This window comes from Astyanax mexicanus, chromosome 18 (assembly GCF_023375975.1).
Source record: "Astyanax mexicanus isolate ESR-SI-001 chromosome 18, AstMex3_surface, whole genome shotgun sequence".
Lineage (NCBI taxonomy): Eukaryota > Metazoa > Chordata > Actinopteri > Characiformes > Acestrorhamphidae > Astyanax > Astyanax mexicanus.
In genome coordinates, this window is record NC_064425.1 from 25,703,689 (window position 1) to 25,728,764 (window position 25,076).

The 25,076-nt window shown below is 38.4% G+C and overlaps 1 protein-coding gene across 5 annotated transcripts in view; it reads left to right on the forward strand.

Annotated features, from left to right (window-relative positions):
* The window catches only part of etv1 (ETS variant transcription factor 1), a 122,563-nt gene that overhangs the window by 87,810 nt on the left and 9,677 nt on the right, over positions 1-25,076 (forward strand). For 4 of the 5 annotated variants that reach the window (XM_049466805.1, XM_049466807.1, XM_022684182.2 and 1 more), the window contains 5 exons: positions 8,432-8,516; positions 8,914-8,961; positions 15,275-15,328; positions 22,367-22,496; positions 24,028-24,216. In XM_049466805.1, the coding sequence (XP_049322762.1) occupies positions 8,432-8,516; positions 8,914-8,961; positions 15,275-15,328; positions 22,367-22,496; positions 24,028-24,216 (506 nt within the window). Of the gene's footprint in view, positions 1-8,431; positions 8,517-8,913; positions 8,962-9,245; positions 9,863-15,274; positions 15,329-22,366; positions 22,497-24,027; positions 24,217-25,076 lie in introns of those variants that run through there. The other variant, XM_007232338.4, reaches the window with a different exon arrangement.

Below are 25,076 nucleotides of genomic sequence, written 5' to 3' on the forward strand. Positions count from 1 at the left end.
TTGCTAGTTTCACTCAAGCCACACATTCAATGAAACAAAGTAAAAATAATAACACAGCAAAGAGGTATCAAATAAATGTCTTCAAACTATTATAATACAAAGAACTAACAAAGCTATTCACCAAATACAGCTGTGTAGATGTGAAACTAAACATGCATTTAGCCAATACAAGTCTGCTTACTTATACAAACTAAACATTACCAATCACACATACTACTGAAATAAATGGTCTTGACTTACAATTTCTCAATAACGCACAGCAGCTGAACAGAGTTGAACAGTCAGAGCAAACTAAGGTAGCTGGCCATGAGGCAGCAAAATCTACACTGTTTCCTACAGGAAATGACATCAGAGAACAACATGTGACTAGCTTCAGCCAATGGCATTAGGTTTCCACAGATTAAACAGAACAAATAATATATTAATAAATTATTAAACTCTACAGTCAGTTCTGGGCCTTTTGAACAGCCGCCCCCAAATGTATAGAATACATTTGTTCTCAACAAAGGCTCCATCAATTACTGATTGACTGCAGATCCAGGACGGCTTTCTTCCTCTGAAGAGGGGAGGGCTGGCAGAAACACAAGTCTGGCAACAGGTCGGGTGTATGTTTTACCCTTAACCTGTACATCTGCAACCCGAATGTGACCATCAGCACTGGGGTGGACTTTGACAACTCGTCCAATTGGCCAGAGGGCTCTAGGCAACTGGGGATCTACCATCATCACTACTGAACCTCCAGGGAGATTCGCTGACCCGGAGTGCCACTTTTGGCGGGACTGCAGGCTTGGTAGGTACAGACGAATAAAGCTGGACCAAAAGTGGTCTGCCAGTACCTGTGAGTGCCGCCACCGACGACGGCTTAGGAGCTCATCCTTTGGATATACTATCTGTGGAAGGGAGCCGTCCAGCCGCCCCATCAACAGGTAATTTGGTGTCACTGGGTCAAGGTCACTGGCATCTGATGAGACGTAGCCCAGGGGTTTAGAATTGAGGATTCCCTCAACCTCAAGGAGCACAGTACGAAGGACTTCTTCAGTGACTGGTTGTGCACCCACGGTGGTGTAAAGTGCAGTCTTCACCGAACGGATCTCTCTCTCCCATACACCTCCGAAGTGAGGTGCTGCTGGAGGATTGAAGCAGAAATGGATCTTCTGTTTGGCTAGAAGCTGTTGTAAGTGTGGGGACAATGCTGAAAAGGCCTCTTGAAGTTCCCTTTCCCCTCCTCTGAAGTTTGTCCCCTGATCTGAAAACAGCTCGGCAGGTGTACCCCTTCGGGCTATAAACCTCCGGAGAGCCATCAAGAATGAATCCGTATCAATCGAGGTAAGAACATCTAAGTGCACAGCACGGGTGGTAAGGCACTTGAATATTATACCCCATCTCTTTTCATTTCGGCGTCCTACCTTGACCCCAAAGGGTCCAAAACAGTCCATCCCCGTAGAATGAAATGCGGGTTTGAACAGTTGAAGGCGGGCTACCGGTAGGTCAGCCATCTTTGGTACAGTGGGTCTTCCTTTCCATCTGTGACAGTCAGGGCAAGTTCTTTGGAAACGGCGGACTGCCTCACGTCCTCTCAAAATCCAATATGTGCGTTGAATCTCTGCAAACACCCTTTCTGGACCTGGGTGTTTCAGGCGACTATCAAAATCTTGGATCAGGAGCCTGGTTACTGGGTGTGCAGGATCTAAGACTATAGGGTGCAAGGTACAAAGATTGAGGTTACCTGCCCTGCGAAGTCTGCCTCCCACACGAATTAGTTCTCCAGCATGGTCAAGCTCTGGAGACAAACCTAGAAGTCGACTGCTTTTGAGGACAGGTTTCCCAGCCTTTAGGAGACGTAAATCCTCAGAGAAACTGTCAGACTGAGCCATTCTGAAGATCAGCTTCTCTGCGTTGCAGTAGTCTTCAGCAGTTGGAATGCGTTTGTCATCTGTTGACACGGATAGCTTCTGGACCGTGCTTTCGAGGAGCTCCTTCCAGGTGTTGCACTCATTTGGATTTATCTCAGGGTAATTCGTCATAGCAGAAATGACACCGCAGACAACAGACTTGCGGAGTTCAGAGGAATCATCAACTGGATTGATGGTTGGGTTCCCTGGCCATTCGTTGGGGGGCAACAACAGAAAGGGGGGCCCTTGACTCCACCTGTTGGGTTTCTCGAGTGCTTGCAAGGTCTTACCCCGGGTGATATCGTCGGCTGGGTTTCGGGCAGAATCAACGTACCGCCAGATATGATGCTCAGTTAGATCCTGAATTTCTGCCACCCTGGTCCCAACGAAGACCTTAAAGTGACAAGATTCCGACTTCAGCCATGTTAACACTGTTGTGGAGTCTGTCCACAAGACTGTGTTATCTATCCTCAATGTAAGCTCATTGTGCAGGAGCTGAGAAAGTTGAGCACCAACAAGTGCTGCACAGAGCTCTAACCTGGGCACTGAATGGAGGCGTTTAGGAGCAACCCTGGATCGAGCCATCAGAAACGAGAGCTGGACTGTCCCTGGACTCTGACCATCTGAGGTTCGAAGGTAAGCAACTGAGCCGTATGCTTGCTCAGATGCATCGCAGAATATGTGCATCTCTCTGCGGACTTCAGACATGTCTGTCTCTTTGGGTAAGTACGATCTGGGGAGTCTGATCTGGGGTAGAATCTGGAGCTCATCCGTCCAGTCGTTCCACTTCTGCAAGAGGTCTGGAGGTAGCAATGGGTCATCCCAACCTCTATGTTTGTCCCACAGTGATCTGACTAATACCTTGGCTCTGGTGGTGAAGGGCGAAATGAACCCCAAGGGATCATACTGGCTTGCCAACACCCTGTAGATATTTCGCATTGTTGGAACATCATAATCTATTGGTCGATACTTGTAACTCAAAGTGTCGCTTGTGAAGTGCCAGCTAAGTCCCAGTGTTGACTCTGGAGCATCCGTCTTCTCATGCGCAAGCCAAAGCTCCACACTGTCCGATCTTGCCTCCTTTGGTAAGTGGCTGATGACACTTGGTTCATTGCTGGCCCACTGGCGCAGTTCGAATCCTGCGGACCTCAAGAGAGATGTTAGTTTGTCAACCACATTTCTGGCCTCGGCTACAGTGGGTAGGCTCTCAAGACAGTTGTCGACATAAAAACATTTCTCAACTGCCAATCTCACTTCGTCTCCTGGCTGGCTGCTCTCTGTGATGTGGCGTTGCAAAGCAAAGGTAGCACAGCATGGGCTACAGCTTGTGCCAAAGGGAAGCACCTGCCATTCATAAACTGCTACTGGTTCCTCTCGGCTCACGTCTCTCCATATGAAGCGCAACAAGGAGCGGTCCTCTGGGAGGAGACGGACCTGGTGAAACATTCCTTTGATGTCACCTGAAATGGCTACAGCATGTTCACGGAACCTCAAGAGGACTCCTAGCAGTGGGGCACCTAAGGTTGGACCAGGGAGCAGGTACTCATTTAAGTTCTGTCCTCTGTACTGGTAGGAGCAATTGAACACCAGCCTGTTCTTGCCATTGTGGCTCACCATATGGTGAGGAACAAACCAGGTCTCTTCTTCCCTTCCTAGCATCTGAGGACTTAGTTTGACCACTGACCCAGCTTGAATCAACTTCTCCATCTCGACTTTATAGGCCTTAGCTTGATCTGGATCCCTGGAGAGTCTTCTTTCTACACTTCGTAAGTTGGACATGACTGCTTCCTTTGAGGCCTTTAAGTGGGGCATATCCTTCCGACGAAGAAGTGGAGTGGCATAACGAAGAATGCCGTTCACTTCCACACGTGTGGTCTTGGCCTCAAGCAGAGAAATAGCCTCCTGATCCTGTCTCGAGCGAGTTACCAATTTCTCATTTCTGAAAGGGACAGTATCCACTTGCCATAATCTTTCAACATGTTTCATCAGCTCACTCACTTGGGGGGATACTGATGATAGAAGGCACTGCTGAGGACGGGCTGACTGATTCACTGTCCATGCTGGACCCTGCAGAGTCCATCCCAGGCGAGTACGAATGGCAGCAGGGCCTCCTAGAGGACCCAAACGGACCGGCTCAATGGGTGTGATAAGGGAGGGGTGGTCACTCCCGATGAGCAAAAGGGGATGTATCCTCTTGAAAGAAGGTATGGGGAGACCAACCAAATGGCTATACTTCCTCTTAAGTAGATTCATGGGGTAGGTGTGGTCTGCTAGGTCAATGCGAGTTGCTGTGAAAGCTCTGGAAATCGGATGTTTGATCTTTGGAGATGCAGGGGAGGAGACAGAGAAGGAGACCGAAAACCCATGGAGATTTTGCACATCTTGTCTGATGGTACGTAAAGGTAGCTCCTCCGGTGTGCCTTTTAGACCTAGTTTCTGAGCCGCAGAAGGTAATAACATTGTTCTCTCAGACCCATCATCCAAAACTGCGAAGGTGTCAATGATCTTATCACCATGATGGAGAAGAACACGCACAACCTTCAACAAGACTCGCTGTCCTTCAGTGGGTCTATCTAAGTAGAGCACCTCAGTAGCTGGGCTCGCAGCACATCTCTCTTTATTTGTGGACTTTGCCGAGCCTTCAGTGTATCGGTCATTTACCTCATGTAGAATCTGCAGATGCCTCCTATTGCATAGACTACAGGGTTTCTTGAGATTACACTGTGCTGCATGGTGGGATCGGGCACATCGCCAACATCTCTTGTTGGCCTTTATCCAATTTGTCACTTGCTCTGTGGTGAGCTTGGAGATAGCAGTACACTGACTAAGATAGTGCTCTGAATTGTCACAGAATGGGCAGTAAGGTTGGCTCTTGCCCTTTCTTAAGATAGCCCTTTGAACCTCCTCTACTGAGGTTCCATCCTTGGATCCATGCAAAACAGCAACAGATCGCTTCCATGGGCGTGTCTCGACCTTGGGTCCCAGTTTCTCCCTTCCCATCCTCGTAGGTAGTTGACCATCAAAATCCTGACACCAGGCCTCATGCCTTAGCCAGTCAGCCAGGTCCTTCAGAGTGTAACTGGTCCCAGCTTGAGGAAACATGTAGCGACGGAAGTCTGCTCTCTGCTCCGGTGGTAGCTTGCTCAGTAGGCGGGCAACATGTGAACCACACCGTAACTCCACTTGTCCCTCAGAGCCAAGGGTGCTAAGCAAGCCTACAAGTGACTGGATCTGAAGTGCAAACCTCTCAAATGCAGCAGTGTCACCACGTCTTACATCTGGAGACTCCATCACAGTGGCAATTCGCTTCAGGGCTAATTGATGTGGCTGGCCAAACTTGTCATTCAAAGCTGCTAATGTATCTGAATAGGGTCTTGGAGAGTGCAGATAGGCATCAGCAACCAATCTTGCCTCTTCTAACCTCAAGTGATCCACTAGGACCTGATACTTGAATAATTCTGTTGCCTCAACTGGTAGAAGGTTCTCTAATGCGATTTTTAGACGAGCGAACTCGCTTGGGTCTCTATGAACAAAGCTAGGGATGGTTGGTCGAGGCCCTCTATAAGTCGTCTCATTCGCAATGTTACTAGTGAGGAACTGTGCTGAATAAGGTGAAGCAGCTGATAGAGGTTGTGAGACAGCTGGTGGATGTTCAGACCGGAACTGCCTGGTGGGTGGCACCCAATGCTGTGAGTAAGGATTTGAGACCCTGTCAGGTATCCGTGCAGGAGTGGATTGTGCTGCAATGCCGTGGTGCTTCCGGAGTGGTAACACATCATGCTTTGATGTTAGGGTGGGTCGCTTTATAGCTGACTCAGGCTGCCTAGTGGCTTGGGTCTTCTCCTTGAGAATTTGAAGTTCACTCATCATCGTGTCAAGGCGTTCCAAGAGTGGTTGATTACTTGTTAGCTCATCTTCAGTATAGTCTGGCCAGGGGGGTGGTGCAGGCCAATCCTCCTCCTCACTGTCTTGTTCAGGAATGGGCTCTTTCATTGCCTGAGCTGTATCTTGACCTTGGTCTCTCTGTACATTAGGTGCAGCATTCACTGATTGCTTCATCTGTGTTAGAATAGACCTCAGCTCAGCCAAGTCTGAGGACATACACTGTTGTGTCTTTCGAAGAAGACAACGCTCATACCTTATCTCCTCTAATTCTTCTCTGAGATCGCTGGATGAGTGTCTGGACAAAGGGGGTCTTTCATAAGGGCTGGAATGGTATTGCTCTGGATCAGATGGGTAAGTAAAATGATTCTCTGAATCATGATACATCTTTCCGGCTGAGGAGCTATGCTCAACATCATGGAATGAGACCTCCTCTTGAATGTGCAGTTGAGGTGCGGGTCCATGATGTGAGGTCATGGGAGTCATTCTTCTAACCTCCTCCGGGTGAGTGGTACACCCAACTTCATGTCCCTGCCTGTGATGATGGGAACCAGGAAACTGTACATCATAATCTTCATAGCGTGCAGGGGGGTGAATATGGCGCCTAGGACGGGCGCCCTGCACATCATACTCTTGAGCAGTATCCATGTTTGGACTAAACACAGGGCCATCCGGCTCGAAGGACCATCATTGTAGTGGAGACCACTGTGAATGTATTGTTGTTGGCTCTGGTAGCGAGGTACACCGTGTTCAGTCTGGTGTGTCGGCCAGAACACCACTAAAGCCAGAGTTTGATCAAGAGTTTTATTGCAGGTAAGGACATAGGCGTAGTTACAGGCTGTGGTCTAGGAGACACAAACAGATAAATCTGTAAATAACAATACAGGTACTAATGAACTAAATGAGATAAAGAAACTACCTCAAAAATTCTAAAAGGTGTATCTTAGGCCTATCTAGGGCACCACAGTTCTCTGATAGTACTTAGGCGCCATCTAGTGGTCATTCTCAGTAACTGACGCCGGAGTAGCTGTTGCTAGTTTCACTCAAGCCACACATTCAATGAAACAAAGTAAAAATAATAACACAGCAAAGAGGTATCAAATAAATGTCTTCAAACTATTATAATACAAAGAACTAACAAAGCTATTCACCAAATACAGCTGTGTAGATGTGAAACTAAACATGCATTTAGCCAATACAAGTCTGCTTACTTATACAAACTAAACATTACCAATCACACATACTACTGAAATAAATGGTCTTGACTTACAATTTCTCAATAACGCACAGCAGCTGAACAGAGTTGAACAGTCAGAGCAAACTAAGGTAGCTGGCCATGAGGCAGCAAAATCTACACTGTTTCCTACAGGAAATGACATCAGAGAACAACATGTGACTAGCTTCAGCCAATGGCATTAGGTTTCCACAGATTAAACAGAACAAATAATATATTAATAAATTATTAAACTCTACAGTCAGTTCTGGGCCTTTTGAACAGAATGATTTATCCAAAAGCAGTGTGTAAGACTGGTGGAGGAGAACATGCCAAGATGCATGAAAACTGTGATTAAAAACTAGGGTTGTTTTACCAAATATCGATTTCTAAACTTGTTTTCTTTGCATTATTTAAGGTCTGAAAGCTCTGCAGTCATTTTGTTATTTCAGCCATTTTTAATTTTCTGCAAATAAATGCTGTAAATGACAATATATATTTATTTGGAGAAATGTTGTCCGTAGTTTATAGAATAACACAACTGTGTTTATTTTATTTAAACATATACCTATAAATAGCAAAATCACACAAGAAGGAAAAGCGTTCTTAGCGTTTAATGAAAGTCAATTTAAAGACATCGTATCATCTTATTTCAAGTAACTCTGGTGCATTTCATGAAAGCATGAACTTAGAGCGGAGCTTCACGTGCTTTGATGAGTTAAAGCCAAGAATGGACCAGCCTGCATAAGCAGCAAGTACCTCTCAGTAGCTATGTAGTAATGCTGGAAGAGATATTATGTTATATGTATACAGAGCGAACGAGAGAGAGAGAGAGAAAGAAAAGACATATATAAATAATCACTATTTTTATTATAGCCTGCATGTACCGTCACAGTCACACAAAAGCTTCATATATTCATATATCTCCAAATTGAAAGTTAACAGCAGAAGGAAAAACCTTTATTTCAGTGGTAGTCGGTGTAAAACGAATCAATTCCAAATCAAACATTTTGTTCCAAAACTAAAAGCAAGCAAAATGTAAACTTATAATAATTTTCTTTAATTTTGGTACTTTAATTCACTATTTCAAAAATTAAATAGCCTAAATTCTTTATTGTTGTTTTGCTTTTTCAAAGAAAACTTCAGACAGTTTGCTACAAATAATTGTAAATAATCACTGCCAATTACATTAAAAAAGCGTCATATTTAACATACAAAGATTTTACAGAACAACAAGGATATGTGAATATATACGAGTGGCCCAAGCATTACTGTACTGACTGCTGATATGGTTTTGTGGTTATTTGCCAATTGGCAGCTTAACTCACACTTTAAAAGTTAAAATCCTCAAAGGAAACATATATAAGAGTATCCAACAATCTGATTGTAGACTTCTCTTAAATCCTGGAAAGACTTAACACTGTAACACTTGTCAAATCCGCAGGGAAAGGCGTCCTGCAGCAGCAGAGCAGCGAGACAAGACAAGAAAAGAAAATTCATTAGCACTGACCTGGCTTTGGACACTGAGGGTAAGCTTTAGAAGGTGTTGGCGGGTGGGGTGCTGGTGCTGCTGGTGGTGGTGGTGCGTGGGGGGGGGCTGAAAAAGGCAATCTTCATTTCACGGCTTCTTAGCGTTTCACAAAATGCAATTTGCTTGTTTCCACCTGCACTCGGTGCTGTAAAATCTCAATTACAACCCAGACGACTCTGAAGAAGCTGCCTCAACGTTAGCCCCTCAGCTTTCAGAGCTGGGTTTGAGGTGGTCTTGTAGATGGAGTGGTGGACCTGGGGTCTGAAGTGAACCTGAAAGTGATTGTTAGTGAATTGAAGCTTCTGTGGCTCTTCGGTATTGTGTGTGTTTTTTCTTGTCTTTGTTGTTTTTTTCCTCAATTCTTTGTTTCTGTGTTTGTCCCTTTTGTGTTGCAGGGCTGTTTCAGGATCTCAGTCAGCTTCAGGAGACCTGGCTTGCTGAAGGTAAGTCTGGCTCCTGTGATCTGTGTGTATTTACTGACCTCTGAGTTAGACCTTTAGGCTGGCTGGGCTGTGGATAGTAGTGGTGTTGGTGGTGGATGGATTCAACAAGCGTGCTTTTGTTGTTGAAAGACAGAGGAGGAGTGTGAGGGTGAGAGAAGATAAGTTGTTGGGGGGGTTGGTGGGGGGGGATGGTGGTGGTGGTGGAGGAGGGAGGGATGAAGAAGAAGAAGAGGGGGGGCAATATGCCTCAAGTTACAGTCCCTAATATGCAGTCCAATTAATGCGTGTGTGGCGAAGGCACCTCGTGTGTCATGCATACATTAGAGCGGCGGAGGAGCGCGAGCGAGTCTAGAGGGAGAGCAGAGGAGCCTCTACTCCGAGTGTCATCACAAATTACCAGAAGAACTTGCGATCACGCTCACTCTCTTCACTCCCCCGCTTTTGGCAAAAAGCTAAGGCAGCAGCCGAGCCCGCACCAGCACCTCTCTCTATCACTCTCTCTCTTTCTCTCCCTTTCGCTCTCTATCACTCTCTCTCTCTCTTTCTCTCTATCTCTTTCTCTCTCACTCACACACACATACACACTCATACACATAACATACGCTCTCACTACTTCTGTCTCTTTCTCTCACATCTCTCGCTTATACTTTATATCTCTCTCTGAAACACTACATCTGTCAGCGCTGTCTCTTTTTTATTCTGTTATTTTCTTCTTTTTCTTTTTTTTTTGAAAAAAAAAAAAAATATGGACAACTTCTGAGGCATCGCCAATTTTTTTCAACTTTTTCCCAAAAAATTGACTGGCTTTTTTCTGATGGAAAGACACATGTGTCTAACGGGATGCTTCAGGATTTAAGCGCCAGCGTCTTCTTCCCGCCTTGTTTGCAGCACCGGCCTTTAGGTTAGTAACAGGTTGACTTGTTTGGTTCGTGGATTTAAAAATATATATATTTATTTTAAATGTTTCTGATTTTATTATTTATGATATTTTTGATGTTTCTTTAGATATTTTTAGAACTTTAAATAACTTTAAAGTTTTAAATCTCTTTATGATTTTGGATACGTAATTGTTGTTTGTGAGTAGTTGCCATAGCTTTTCTAAAAAAAGATAGGACTGGAAAATAAAAGTAAAGATTTACTACAAATCTGCATGAAAAATTCAATTTTATATATTTTTGTATCACTGTATATGTGGTGATTTAGTACAATTGTATTTTTACTTTTTATTAACAAATATAATATTAAGTGCAGTTTTTTTACTTGACTTATTCAGACATACTGTCAGGTTAAAAAAAAAAACTTGTATCTAATTTTTTTTGTATCTTTGTATCTGTTTTTGTACTTTTTTGACATAATCTGAACAAATCTGTCATTTGACGGCTGTTCTTTAGATTTCACGACACACCCAAAAATAAGACTTCTAAAGATATACCTAATGCACAATAGCACTGTCATGCCAAAAAAACGTGTATCTTCTTTATACTTGGCTATTTTTAACTTTTTGATTTAATGTGATTCTGACATCTGTTTACAACTTTATATATTTAAACAATATTTTACCATGAATCAGAAATTAACAGAAATGTTTGCAAATTGTTTGGAATATTTTATTTACTTCTATTGTTAAGTTAAGTTAAGAAAGAGTCAGACTTTGGAGATACAAGGTTTTTGCTTGACTGTGATTACATGCTTTATTTAGCTAAGTTAAGTTAATATCACTGTTTAAAAATATATATACTTATCATATATATTTGTATGGTTATAGTCTAGATTCTTTTAAAAATACATTTCATATTACAAAAAATAAACATTTTATTATTTTTTATTAATATAAGTTGACAGTATGTATTAACATATATACTAGATGAGATTTCTTTAAACCAGATGTTTTGGGATTCATATACCATGTGCATATTTTAAATAAACAAAATAGATAGCCACGTTATAATCATGCAAAGTACTTTTGTAAAACTTGAACCAGTGTTTTGCATTGGGCACATATTCCCTCAGCTCTATTCCTCGCTGACCCCTTTTTATAGCATTAGAATAATACATATATTTTCCTTTATTTTAAAGTTTTTTATTTTATTTATTTTAAGTTTTTATTATAATTCATTCCCATACATACATCTGGCTCTGTTCACATACTTGTAAAACTCCATTTTAAATTATAATATTAAGCACATAAAATAATAATGAAAGAAATCTATGAATAAATTCTCTGTGAATAAGTACTAATAACAGACCTTAAACTTAACAGCGCACCTTTAAAAACTCCAGAATAAAACGTCTGTGGAGTCTTTTTCATTATTATCAAGTGGATTAAAATATGGCCGAGTGCGTACACAGGTGAGAACGAATCTCCATATTTCATAACCTTTGACTAGCTTCATGTATTCTTTAATACATTTAAAAATGCTCGCAATATAGCTGAAGATGTGCGAATGAGAAAGTGCGCTTAGGAAGAGATTTGAGGATACTTTACTTTCCTCACTGCCAGCGTGATTATAGCCGGTCCACCTCGGGGCCTTTAAAAGAATAAGACATCCTTTAAATATTTTAGTGTCTCAGGAAGGAAGACGAAAAAAAAAAGAAAGAAAGAAAGAACTGTCCAGTGCTGTAGATATTACTGTGACGAGCCCAATTCAGTCTGTCTTACATCAGTCTGCCGCACTGGCCAGGGGTTGTAGACAAATCGCGGATAGATTTAATATACGACTTCCTGTCCATTAGAACCCAAACGAAGACCTACTGGAACCATTTCAGAGATTTATTGGCTCAGGTAATTGGAAAGAAGAGGAAGACTTATGAGAGATAGACTGAATTTCCGACAGCGGAGACTAAAGAGGTGATGGGCCGGTCATTTGACATGTGTGTGTCATTTTCCGCCCTGACAGCTGGCAGCTGGGCATATGTCTCTTTAGAAAATGTAGACCTTAATGGAGAAAAAAGTGTTTGTTAAATGAACTGCGGTTGGCTACTACTGGCTAGATAGTGGAGCATCTTTTTCTGAGTGTAGCAAACTGTGCGCTTGCAATGATCACAAGAACAAAGAGTGAGTTTCAGTATCTGTCACTTATAATCCTTGATTTTATATATATACATTTACATTACAATAAAAAAAATATGCCAAAACTGCACTATTTAGGGCTATTAAATATACAAATCTTCAAAAAATGAACTGTGGAAACCCAATTTGTACAAGTAAATATGTGTGAAACTGAGTAAAAAAAAAACACCTAAAGTTCAGTTTAGCAGGTCCTTTTAGACTTACAAGCCATTTTTATATTAAACAAGGTGAAAAATATCCTACTTTAAGTTTGGTCAATTCTTTACAGGTTCTTTACAGGTTTTTGACAGAAGCAAAAGCCAGCGAACTGCAGTTTTCTCTGACAGGTTATATGCTATATGTAAAGATATACAACCTTTATTAAGCCATTTTAAAAATCACATAAAATTTAAGTAAAGTTATGCAAATTAACTGAATTCATTCAAACAATTGCCCAGAACTAGTTGGTAGCAAAGGTTTTAATGTGGCACAGGTGTTAGGGCTGGACGAGACTGATTAAATATCATAAATATCATGATATTAAAAAAAACGTGATATGATAAATTCTCTTGTAGATATTAGAGTCTCCTTTTCATTTTTAGTAAATACTCTGTTCTAAGTCTGATCTGAACAGAAGATACTACAAATATGATAAATACACACATTCATCACTTAAAATCAACAAAATCAACAAATAAATTTAACACGCAAAGTGCTATAGATATAAAATCAATATTCACAATGATTCAGCCTTTCTTTTAAGTGGTCTATTCGAGCTATTTGTCAAACTATAAGTCAGACTGTAGCAAAAAAAAATACTAGATTTCTAAATGACACTAATGCATGTGTACGAGGCGTACCGGTATATTGACTATCACAGGTGCGTGTGTGCTGGTGAATCTAGCGGCCATGGTGTTTCTGGCCTGTGTTTACTGTGTGTCCCTCTGTTTTGTGTGTGTGTGTGTGTGTGTGTGTGTGTTTGTGTGTTTTTTCTGTGAATGGCGGCAGCGCTCCAGTTCCAGGCTGGCCTCAGGAGCGCTGCCGGGATCAGCTGCCCCATTCACAGGCTGACTCATTCACCCTGCTGAGACTCGAGCATGCAGCCTCCTCTCTCTCTCTCTCTTTCTCTCTTTCTCTCTCTCTTTCTCTCTCTCTCTCTCTCTCACACACACTTTCTTTCATAGTCTTTCTCTTTCTTTTATAGGTTCTAATCATCTGAAAGAACCTGTGGAACCCATACACAGTTAAACTTTCTAGAAATGTGTATTTATATGTTGTTAAATACAGTAAAACTACACTTTTTTGTGATATATAAGAGCTTTTACAACACTTTCACAGTTTTCTGTTTCATTTTTTCTCTGATGTTCATATTTTACAGTCTTCCATCATTTTACAGACTTTCACTCTGATCTTTCTCTCGTTTATAGAGTCATTTTATTCAGCATTTACTAAAATGGACCTTATCTGATAATGTTCCATGTCGAATATTTGTATTTGTTACATTAAGTTAAACAGTTAAACTGTAAAGATGTGTTGTTCTTTAAACACACTTTTATCGTATTATGCAAATGCACTCTTCATATTTATATTGTATTACCATACATTAACAGCATATTACAGTCTATTACTGTATGTATTTCAGTAGTTTTGTCTGTTACATCTGTTCTTTTTCTTTTTGATCATTTTTTGTACAACATAAAAATGCAAAATGCTTGTATATAACATATATATATATACCTGGTATGTTGTTTTTCTGTAATATATAACTACATATACTTTTAAATTGGTAATAGAAAGAGCACAAACCAGATTATTAGTTACTGCAGTTCCTATATTATTATCCTTTCTGTAATGTCTTTTATCTCTTTATCTGTTTATTTTCAGGGGATTATTTTATTTAGAAATGTGATTGGACCCAGACGCCAGTATATTTAGTAGGAAATGGGTTTCTACATTACATTAAATAGACTAAGACTTCAGTATATATATATATATATATATATATATATATATACTGAAGTCTTAGTCTATTTAATGTAATATATATATGTGTGTGTGTGTGTGTGTGTTTTTCTTTCTTTATTTTGGGAGAGTTAAACAACTTATTCGGATGTGTGTGTGTGTGTGACTGGTCCAACAGGAGGTTAATAGTTTGCTAGCGATTGTGTTGCTGTGCGTATCTGAAGTGCTGTTTGCACCTTACAACACACTTTATGACTAGTGTCATAAAGATAAGTCATCTGTCAACTGCTCAAATACTGGCATGTGTATTAGAGTGTGTGTTCAAGCTTATGTGTGTGTGTGTGTGTGTGCTTGAAAAAAAAATATTCCACCAAATGAACCTTCTGCAGTGATTAAAACATCAATAAAAAACAAACATACTGTAAATACTGAACATTTGTCGCCTAATAACCTGGCGTGTTATTATTATCATCGTTGTGAAAATGGAAGGCCATATTTAGCGATGTGCTAATAGCTTGGAGCTCAGAGGTCCCGCACGGCCTTTTACCTGTGCTGCAGGTCAGGCGAGCGGGGAACCGGCGGCGGACTCGGGGTGTAAATGTGTGGGAGATAAACATGAGCATGTTTAATTGGACTCTGTATGAAGAGCTCATTATTTTAGCATTAGGCGCGAGTGAAGGAGAGGTAGGGAACACGCGTGGGTTGGAGCGGAGCCGGCGCGGCAGGTACAGGTGCATTCACCAGTGGGGACGTGTCCCAATTAGACAGTGTGAACAATGGGTGTTTTCTAGCTGCATGGCTGTCCTCCCTCCCCTCTTCGGGTCTCTTCAGAACCAGAGAGAAGAATGGGGAAATAACAAAAATGGCAAAATAGGTTTATTGTGGTTGTGTATTGGTGTGATTTGGCCTATCTGAGAAAGTGAGCTATAGTGAGAAACACACAACCCTGTGTACAGTACTTGTAAAAGGGGAGAACGAGAGGGTGAGAAAGAGAGAGAGAGAGAGAGAGATTTGGAATGTGTTTCACACGCAAGGCCCTGCTCTGTCCAGCAAATTAAGTCCAAATTAGATTATTGACATAATTAGCGGATATGTTTCCTTTGTCATAAATGAATAAGCGTCCTCATGCGTGGGTTAGAGATTTTTGAGTCATTACTGTTTAAATCATTGGAGCTTTATTAGAGGAAATGACTTATTTAAGTAAATCTGAAATACAGATTTCGTTAACTCTTCAAGTTACGCCACAGGCAAGGGAAGAAACTAATACGGCTCTCTACACTTTTTTCTGTTTTCTCTTTTCAGCTCAAGTTCCGGACAACGATGAGCAGTTTGTTCCTGACTTTCAGAGTGAAAACTGTAAGTATGAGACCTTTAAATTACTTTAAAAGAAGTTTTAATAGTACACTTTACTAGTGTTATATTAGAATGTATTACCAGTTTACTGTTATATTTTGTCATATTTAAGACCAATGAATCTTTATCATAAATTTTGCCTTTAATATTGTAAGTTACTTTATTTTTAAGTATTCAAGACCTTCCCATGAATATCATAATATCATAAACTGAATCAGATAGTGTCTTTATTATTGTAAGTTATTTAATTTTTAGTACACGGATTTACAAAAAGTGTAAAAGGAAGAAATGGTTGAGTTATCATTCAATTATGACCATTAATAATCAGTATAATAAGTTCTACTCTTTATATTGTATTAAAAATTCATGATTACTTTTTTCAGAAATATGTTTAGAAATATAATGATGTACATCACAACAAAACTTGATAAATACATTTTTTCAGCTTTTTTAACACCATTAACAACAAGCTATTTTTTTTACATTTTATAAAAAAAATCATGATTACCTGAAGTATTTTCAGAAATATAGTTATTTACATCATATCAAACCTTCATAAATATTTACTGGTACACTATATTAGTCTTATATTAGAATTTACTATCAGTTTACAGTTTACTATTTTGTCACATTTGAGACCAATGAATCGTAATATCATACATTGAATCAGTTATCGTCCTTATTATTGTAAGTAATTTTATTTTGAAGTATTTAAGACCTTCCAATGAATATCATATCATAAACTAAATCAGATATTGTCTTTATTATTGTAAGTTATTTAATTTTTAGTACATGGATTTACTAAAAATGTAAAAAGGTAAAATTAATGATCAGTATAATATTATATATACTAATTCTACTGTATATGTCATTCATAATGCAGTAAATTACATCAAAATCTATTGCTTGGCTACTAGACCGCTGCTGTTCCTCCTCTGGGGGGGGGGGCGATGCTGTACAGGACGGTGTACAGTTGGCTCTGTACTGTAGCTCACGTAGCGTGTAGCATGTTAGCGAGTGAGCATCTCGCTCCGGTAGTGCTTTAAATGGCCATAGGAAGTAGACTTGGCTTGAAGTGGTCAACTCGGTGTCAGTGCCAGTGTCGGAAGTGGCATGGACTGAGTGTGGCACAGTGGGGTGTGATGCCAGCTTATGTCTTAAAGAGAAGCCAAAACAGGCAGGCGTGTGGGGCGTGCTGAAGAAAACAGAAGGCTTTGTCTTGTTACGGAAGTTAACCCACCAGCTAACAATGCAGCTTAGTGTTTCTCCAGAGAGCATCGCAGTTTCTACACTGTATTGTCTTCTCATTACGAAGGAAACCGAGATTTATAGAGCTTATATTGTGGTCACATATATGTTCAGGATATATATTTTTCATTTTACTTCACTATATAATGTAATATATTTATCTTATTTTATCTTATTTTATTTTATTATTTATTTTTCTATAAACAAGCAGGCTATTCCATACAATGTCTTGACAAATTCATGATTATTAATTTTCTTTTAGGGAATATAATTATTTACTTCATAACAAAACTTCATGAATCAAATTTGCAGCTTTTTTAACACCATTAAAACAAGCTACTCTTTACATTATATTAATAATTCATGATTACTTGAAGTATATTCAGAAATATAATTATTTACATCATAACAAAACTTGATAAATCCAATTTTCAGCTTTTTTAACACCATTAAAAAACAAGCTACTATTTACATTGTATTAAAAATGCCTGATTACTTCAAGTATTTTTAGAAATAAAATTATTTACATCATATCAGAACTTCATAAATCCATTTTCAGCTTTTTTAAAACCATTGAAAACAAGCTACTCTTTACATTGTACTAACAAATCATGATTACTTAAAGTATTTTTTTTAGAAATATAGTTAATTTCTTCATATCAGAACTTTACAAATCCAATTCTCAGATTTTTGTAACACCATTAAGGAGAAGCTTCTCTTTACATTGTATTAAAATGTCATAATTATTTATATTATAAAACTTCTTAAATCGATTTTTTCAGCTTTTAAAAAACATTAAAAACAAACTACTCTTTACATTGTATTAGCAAATCATGATTACTTGAAGTATTTTCAGAAATATAGTTATTTTCATCATGTCAGAACTTTATAAATCCTTTTTTCAGCTTTTTTTACACCATTAAAAACAAACTACTCTTTACATTGTATTAACAAATCATGATTACTTGAAGCATTTTCAGAAATATAGTTATTTCCATCATATCAGAACTTAATAAATTCAATTTCAGCTTTTTAACACCATTGAAAGCTTCACAACAATCTGACCAATATAATAAACGGATTAAAGCTTTAAAATCAAAAGTAAGATGATGTTATTAGATGATAGATGAGTTTTGGTACAGCAGTGATGGTGAGTGATGATCAGTGCTCTTCACTCGGCTTCTCCTCTGCACTGTGCTGCAGTGTCGTTCCCCCGGCTGGGTGCTGGGAGTTGGCATGGTGGGTGCGAGCGAGGGAAGAGCAGGGGAGGAGTGGAGGGCCGGGCAGATGGTGGGAGGGCGAGGGCGCGGTGGTGGGGCTCCTGAACGGGCATCCTAGCCTGCAGCCCTCCCATATGGGTCCACTCTGGCACGGCCTCGCACTCACTTCCGCCTAGCTACTGCCCAGTCCCGCCACCGCACAAAACACAGGATCATAAAACAGACCAAAATAAACACACGTTCTCCAGAACAGGACGGGGGAGTAGTGCAGAGGAAGTGAAAGCTTATTTACAGTATAGTATATGTACATAGTATATGTATTGTTATTAGGTATACCTGGCCAATCACATATATATATATATATATATATATATATATATATATATATATATATATATATATATATATATATATATAAACGTATGCAATATCCAACAAAAACATCATCTTTCTTTGAAGTTAAGGAGTTTTTTGGCACTGATGATGTATTGCATTTTTTGTAATATATCATAATCTTCACTATGCATAGTGTATATACAAAATAGTTTTACATATTTAACTGATTTCATTTCTAATAATTGCAATAACCACTTATATATGACTGCACTGATAATAGGTGTATGTCTATAGATCATCATATGATCATTTTTATCATAAAAGTATTAAATTAAATAAGGAATATTAAAGCAAATTATTAGTAATACAAATAGTATAGCTTAGTTTCTACTTAGTGTCTGGCCACTAGAATACAATGGACATGTGTCACAATTGAAATAATAATAATAACAATAAATGATGTGTGATTTGTTTTTACAAGCTCGGCATTTGCCTTACTTAACAACAAGCCTCACGTCGTGACCGTATTGTGTTTTCTAGTGCCATATTTCAGAAGGAAAAGTGAAAATTGCTTGCCTTTAAATCTGTCATGCTTTACACTGCCTTAAAATATCACCAAAATTTTGAGGAAATGAATAATAGCAGTAAATGCCATGAACAAGTCCTTCATAATGCCGTCCATTAAGAGAAATCAATGCATCTGTAATTGCTGCAATCTTGCACCAGTCACACGCATGACGTCCCCCCACTGAAAATAGGGTTCAGCTCGGCTGAAGAGCAAATACATTTTGTATTGATTTGTATACTTTTGTTCCTCGGAGTAAAATCTATAGTGACATTTTTTTTTTCTTACTCTAAGTGGTTCTTGTTTTGGTCCTTAGAAAATTATTGCGAAGGCCGGGAAATATGATTGTAATCAAAACAGCATTGAGTTAGTTTTGGTGGCATTTTGCCTTTTACCTTTCTTGTTCAATTGTTGCACTAAAAAGTATTAGTATATATTATTTACATTTATATATAATCTTATAGTGGGAAGTTTATCTATTTACAATTGGTATTGTATTAATTAATTATATAGATCCTTTTTTGGTTCAGGATTTTATAAAACAAAACATTTAACCATTCAGCTTTTGCTTGAACATTTGGTAGTAGAGCACATTTAAGTCACTTATTAAAGAAGTGAGTGTGCCATCTCTTCCAATCAGCAGAGTTATGTTAGGCTAAATAAATCCACTGAAAGGTCAGTAAGATGCCTTTTAATGAATGGAACCATTTATGTAACTATTATGTATCTTTATACATCATATAAATGATTGTCTCAATCATTTGATTAAGATGTATCTTTCAAAAACTAAGCAAACAAAGAAAAAATACAAAAACTCAAATATTTAATTTCCTTTTCTTGATAAAGACGTTAAAGGGTTAACACAAAGTTACTGGTAGACGTGAAGCTGCATGACTGATCAATGTGGAATCTATCATCATCATGAGCCGTAATTCTGCATCTCCACCCTCATTACACCCTCATAATGAGCTGGATGGAGACGCTGCTTAACGGGTGTTACTCTGTTCAGCATTGTCACAGATCTTTACCCAGTGCCTTTTTGACCTCCGATCAATTACCGTAAAAGGTCAGCTCTCTCGGGGGGCTGGGAATCAGCAGCTGTGATTTTTCCACCGTGGTGAAGACAGCAGTCAGTCAAAGCTCAGGAGAAGATTTATCTGACTTGACAGCCTCTCCAGCCTCAGTTTAAGTGTTGCTGTCTAAATACAGCTGCCAGTGGCCAATAGATTGGATATTTGCTTGGTTGGATGGATGGATTTAGGCCTGTCACAATAGTTTTGTTTTTTTTTTTTTTGTTTTTTTGAAAATATACGATCTCTAAAACCATTGCGTTAAGCACCATTATAGTCATTTTAAGACTATTTACAGCCACTGATATGATAATAATATAGCATAGTAATGCATTTAAGATGTTAAACCATTAACCATTAAACATATACAATAAGACATCAAAAATAAAAAATGATTGCACAGTATATCGGTTCTGCATCCTTACCACAGTGTGCACATGCACAATAGTTATATCACAGGACATTCATTGTAGTCTTGTGCAGCTCTGAAAACATTTTACCAAATTGAAAACCTCTGAATATAATCAAGAGGAAGATGGATGATCACAAGCCATCAAACCAAGCTGAACTGCTTGAATTCTTGCACCAGGAGTGGCATAAAGTTATCCAAAAGCAGTGTGTAAGACTGGTGGAGGAGAACATGCCAAGATTCATGAAAATTATTTGATTAAAACCAGGGTTATTCCACCAAATACTGATTTCTGAGCTCTTAAATCTTTATGAATATGAACTTGTTTTCTTTGCATTATTTGAGGTCTAATGGCTCTGCATCTTTTTTTATATTTCAGCCGTTTCTCATTTTCTGCAAATAAATGCTCTAAATGACCATATTTTTATTGGAATTTTGGAGAAATGTTGTTCGTAGTTGCAGAGCAATTAAAAGATCTGTGTTCTCTGGAATAATTAATAATGCTCTATACAATACTTTTGGCATGAATTGAGGAGGTGGGGATGATCCAACATCCTCACCTCACTAACAATAGTCCCTTGTTGCTGAATGCAACCAAATCTTGAACTTCATTCCTGTACAGTAGAGACAGAAACTCCAGTAAATACAGGACAAACTATTTTTCAACACCCTTAAATGTGCAGGTGTCTCAAAAATGTGCTCACTCACTCAGTCAGTGTCAGTATCAGCTCTGCAGACTGACAGCAGAGATGGTCCAGCAGGCTAACAGACTTAGCGCTGGCTGATCTTTCCACAGAGTGACAGGACATTCAGCAGCTATCATTCTCCTGCTCTCAGCGCTCTGAGGCATGAGGGATGAGGGGTGTAGGGGTGTAGGGGTGGTGAAAGGAGAAGGGTGTATGATGGATGGTGCTATTGTTGTCTGGGAGATACCAGCGCGTTCCTTAAAGAGAGCAGGCGTTCTGAACGGGTCACACCCACCCCGGTAGATGTCATGTCTCGAGGCGAGAGATGCGTTATGCCACAGTGATGTACTGCGCAGCTGTAGGCACACGTCTCATGTTAACGTTTTTTTTTGTTTGTTTTTTTGTATCTCTACATTTGCTCAAAGATGCACCCAATTAAGGAGGTGTTTCTAGAGGTTGTGATTAGGGCTGAACAATGTATCTGAGCAACACATTTGAGCATCGTTATCACAGTGCGCATGTGCAATAGTCACACCATATGATGTGCAATGCCATGTCAATTAATTCAAGGCAAACACGCCATAGTCCAACTTGCTTGTTACAGAAGTAAATTTCATTCAAATATGGATTTTCACTTCAGTATTAAAGATAATAGAGTAATTAGTAATTTTTAGTTGACATTTTAATTTGAGACAAAAATTCACACATTTCCTCTACAAGATAAATTAAATCTACTCCAGTCCTCGAAACACAAGAAATTATTATTTTACAACGTGCTGAATCATCAGCTTGGTAACTGGCAAATTATTGGAAAAATGTACAGTATTTTTAAACACTGCAAAATATACAGCTCTGGAAAAAAATATTTCAGTTTCTGAATCAGTTTCTCTGATTTTGCTATTTATAGGTATATTATTAAGTTAAATGAACATTGTTGTTTTATTCTATAAACTACAGACAACTTTTTTTTACCAAATTCCAAGTAAAATATTGTAATAATAAACCTGGTTTTTAGTCACAGTTTCCTGCATCTTGGCATGTTTTCCTCCACCAGTCTTACACACTGCTTTTGGAAAACGTTTTGCCACCCCTGGTGACAAAAATTCAAGCAGTTCAGCTTGGTTTGATGGCTTGTGATCATCCATCTTCCTCTTGATTATATTCCAGAGGTTTTCAATTTGGTAAAATCTAATAAACTCATAATTTTAAAGTGGTCTCTTATTTTTTCCAGAGCTGTATACATATAAAATCACAATATATTTCTTTTGGTACATAAGTCAAATTCACACTTGTTATTTTTTTTATTTTTTATCACATTTCTACTAGATAGTTACTGTATATTTCTCTTGAATACGAGATGTTCAAACATCAACTTCTGGTCATGTCTGGTAAAAAAAAAAATATTGAGAGTTGCTGGTTGTGTAACATGGTGTATTTATTGATGATGTATTTTGGTTTATTTCATTATTTCTCTCTCTCTTTGTCTCCCCTGTTCACACACACACAGTGGCGTTCCACGGGCTGCAGCTGAGGATCAAGCGGGAGCCCCACAGCCCATGTGCTGAGCTGGGATCAGCCTGCAGCCAGGAGAGGCCCTTCAAGCTCCACTATGGGGAGAAGTGCCTGTATAATATCAGGTACGCTGCTCAGTGACGCATGCTAATAATACAGTATTCACAGTACAGTAGCTGTCAGAAACCTTTGCCTTAGACTTGCTTTACTGAGAAGTAAAAAACAAGATATATATATATATATATTATTTTCACTTGTGAAAAAAGCTTTTTATTAGTCTGTGACTGACATGGACATTTTGTGGAGTTAAAAATATAGAATAACTTATAACTGACTGTTTTCAGTTCTTATTTGTGAAGCTCAGTGTTTTATTATATTAATATTATATACCCACAGCAGAAGTAGAGCCCTGATTATGCCTTATTTATATATTTTATTATTATTTTTATTTATTTATTATTTTTGATATGAATAGCATGTAATGAGGGCTAGACAATATTGTCAAAATTCATATCACAATTTATATCACAATATCACAGTTTTTTTATTTCAGTTGAATACCAAAAGTGATATGAAAATATATAAATACAAATGCCAATAAACATTATAAATGACGAGCAGAAGTAATAGAATTTATGACAATAGTAACTAGGGCTGGAAAATTAATAGAAAATTCACCAAAACCGACATTTTTTTAATTCTGTTAATATTTCCACACTGTGTGCGATTATGTTCTATCCTCTTAAAAAAAACATAGTATTAAATATGTAAGGGATGTGCCATTAAAAGAATCATTCACAAACTGTAGGGGTGTCAGAAAATATCAATATATCCAAGTATCGCGATCACTGTATTATGATACGTATCGTACATCCCTAACTTATTCGTTATCATGGTCAAATTTTCAATTAATCAGAATATTTATAGAAGGTCATATCACCAAGAATTAATACTCACACAAATACAAGAAATAATAGGAATAATTACCTTAATTAATTCGTATCAGCTGATATTAATGGGCATGGCTCTTTTTATGCACTTGTTTTTGTTTTTTTATTATTGTCAGTGGCATCAACAATGCTGAAATATTTAGTGTAATGTAACTACAATAATAAACACATTTCAATTAATCATTTTTTATTAAAGCTTCCTAATGTTGAGTTGAACATGATAATACATAATAGTACCAAATACATTTTCCCTGCATAACTAAAAATACTTGCCTTCTTTCAATCATATGTCGATTTAATGATCAATGTATGGCATTTTATGCTAATTTCACTCTGCATGGTGTAAATTGAAGTCAGATAAACACTGTACTGAAGGAGCCAACCTGTTTCCAGAGGCATCATAGCACTTCAGTTCAGTCTGTCAGCTCAGCTATAATGATTTACTACTGAGAGCTGATAGCTGAAATTGTTGAAACTCACTAAAATACCCTTTTTCTTTAAATTAAACTCATTGGAACATCACTGCAGATAATGGAATATAAGGTATTAATATCAGCAGCTGTATTGTTTGTTATATGTAAAGAGTAATTAAACTGATTTTTTTATTAATGGAGGGACTTAGGAGTCTGACAGAGGCTCTGCTAGTCTGTCCTGGGGGACGCAGTGGGGGTCTAACCAAACTGTTCTTATTCCCTGATGTCTGCAGTGCCTATGAGCAGAAACATCCAGCGGGAATGAAAGCCTCCAGCCCAGCTACGACCCCCTGCAGCACACCAGTGTCCCCCCATCAGCATGTGTCTCCCAGCGCTGCCCCCACTCCTAAACCAGACAGGACATACCCCCACCTCGTCCCCCCACAGCCCCTCCCCGACAGCACGTACTCCATGGACCACAGGTAATACGCATGAGGCATACTACTTATTTATACAGTATATGTCGTGTGTATATTGTGTGTGGGTGTGTGTGTCTGTGTGTGCATACATATATGATCTGGAATCTAATGGATGGACCAATAGAAATGCTTACTTGGATTCTTTTTAAATGAATATATAAGTAAAGTTAAATCTTAGAGATTCTGTTGCAAGTATTTTAAAGCATTTCTATTGGTCCATTTAATTCAATTGGAACCTTTTTTTTAAGTGTAAAAAAATCAGATAGTGTTTTGTTATATCCATAAACCATTTACAGTTACGATCAATAGTGTAACTGAACTTGTAAACAGGGATTTCTATAGAAGGAGGGAAATTTTAAAGTGCAAAAATATTATGAGACTTTATTTTGTGTAAATCAGCAAGTATTATATGACAATGACAGTAATCGAAATATTGTCTAAATGGCAGAAGTGAATACTGATATTTTACATGTATATTAAAATGCAAACATCTAATTATTGGGAGATTTTACCCTCTTTTGAACGTTTTATTCTAATTATAAGTATTTTCAAGCTATTTCTGTATTCACACAGAAACTCACTCAAAAAAAGGTAGATACAGATTTTTGTTATATACATTCAATGTCAACATTAAGAAAATGGTGATATCTTAATGCAATGAGATTTTATTAACAGTATATTAGGTTTCTAGTGTCTTCAAATTCTGTTAAAATGCAGTTATTACCATATATGAGAAGGAAATCACTAAAATATTGCTTAGTTGCTTAGTAGTACTGCTCTTATACAGAAACATTTATGTTTAGGGATTTTACCATATTTTAAATCAGATACACGTACATGAATTAATATAATAAAAAAGTTAT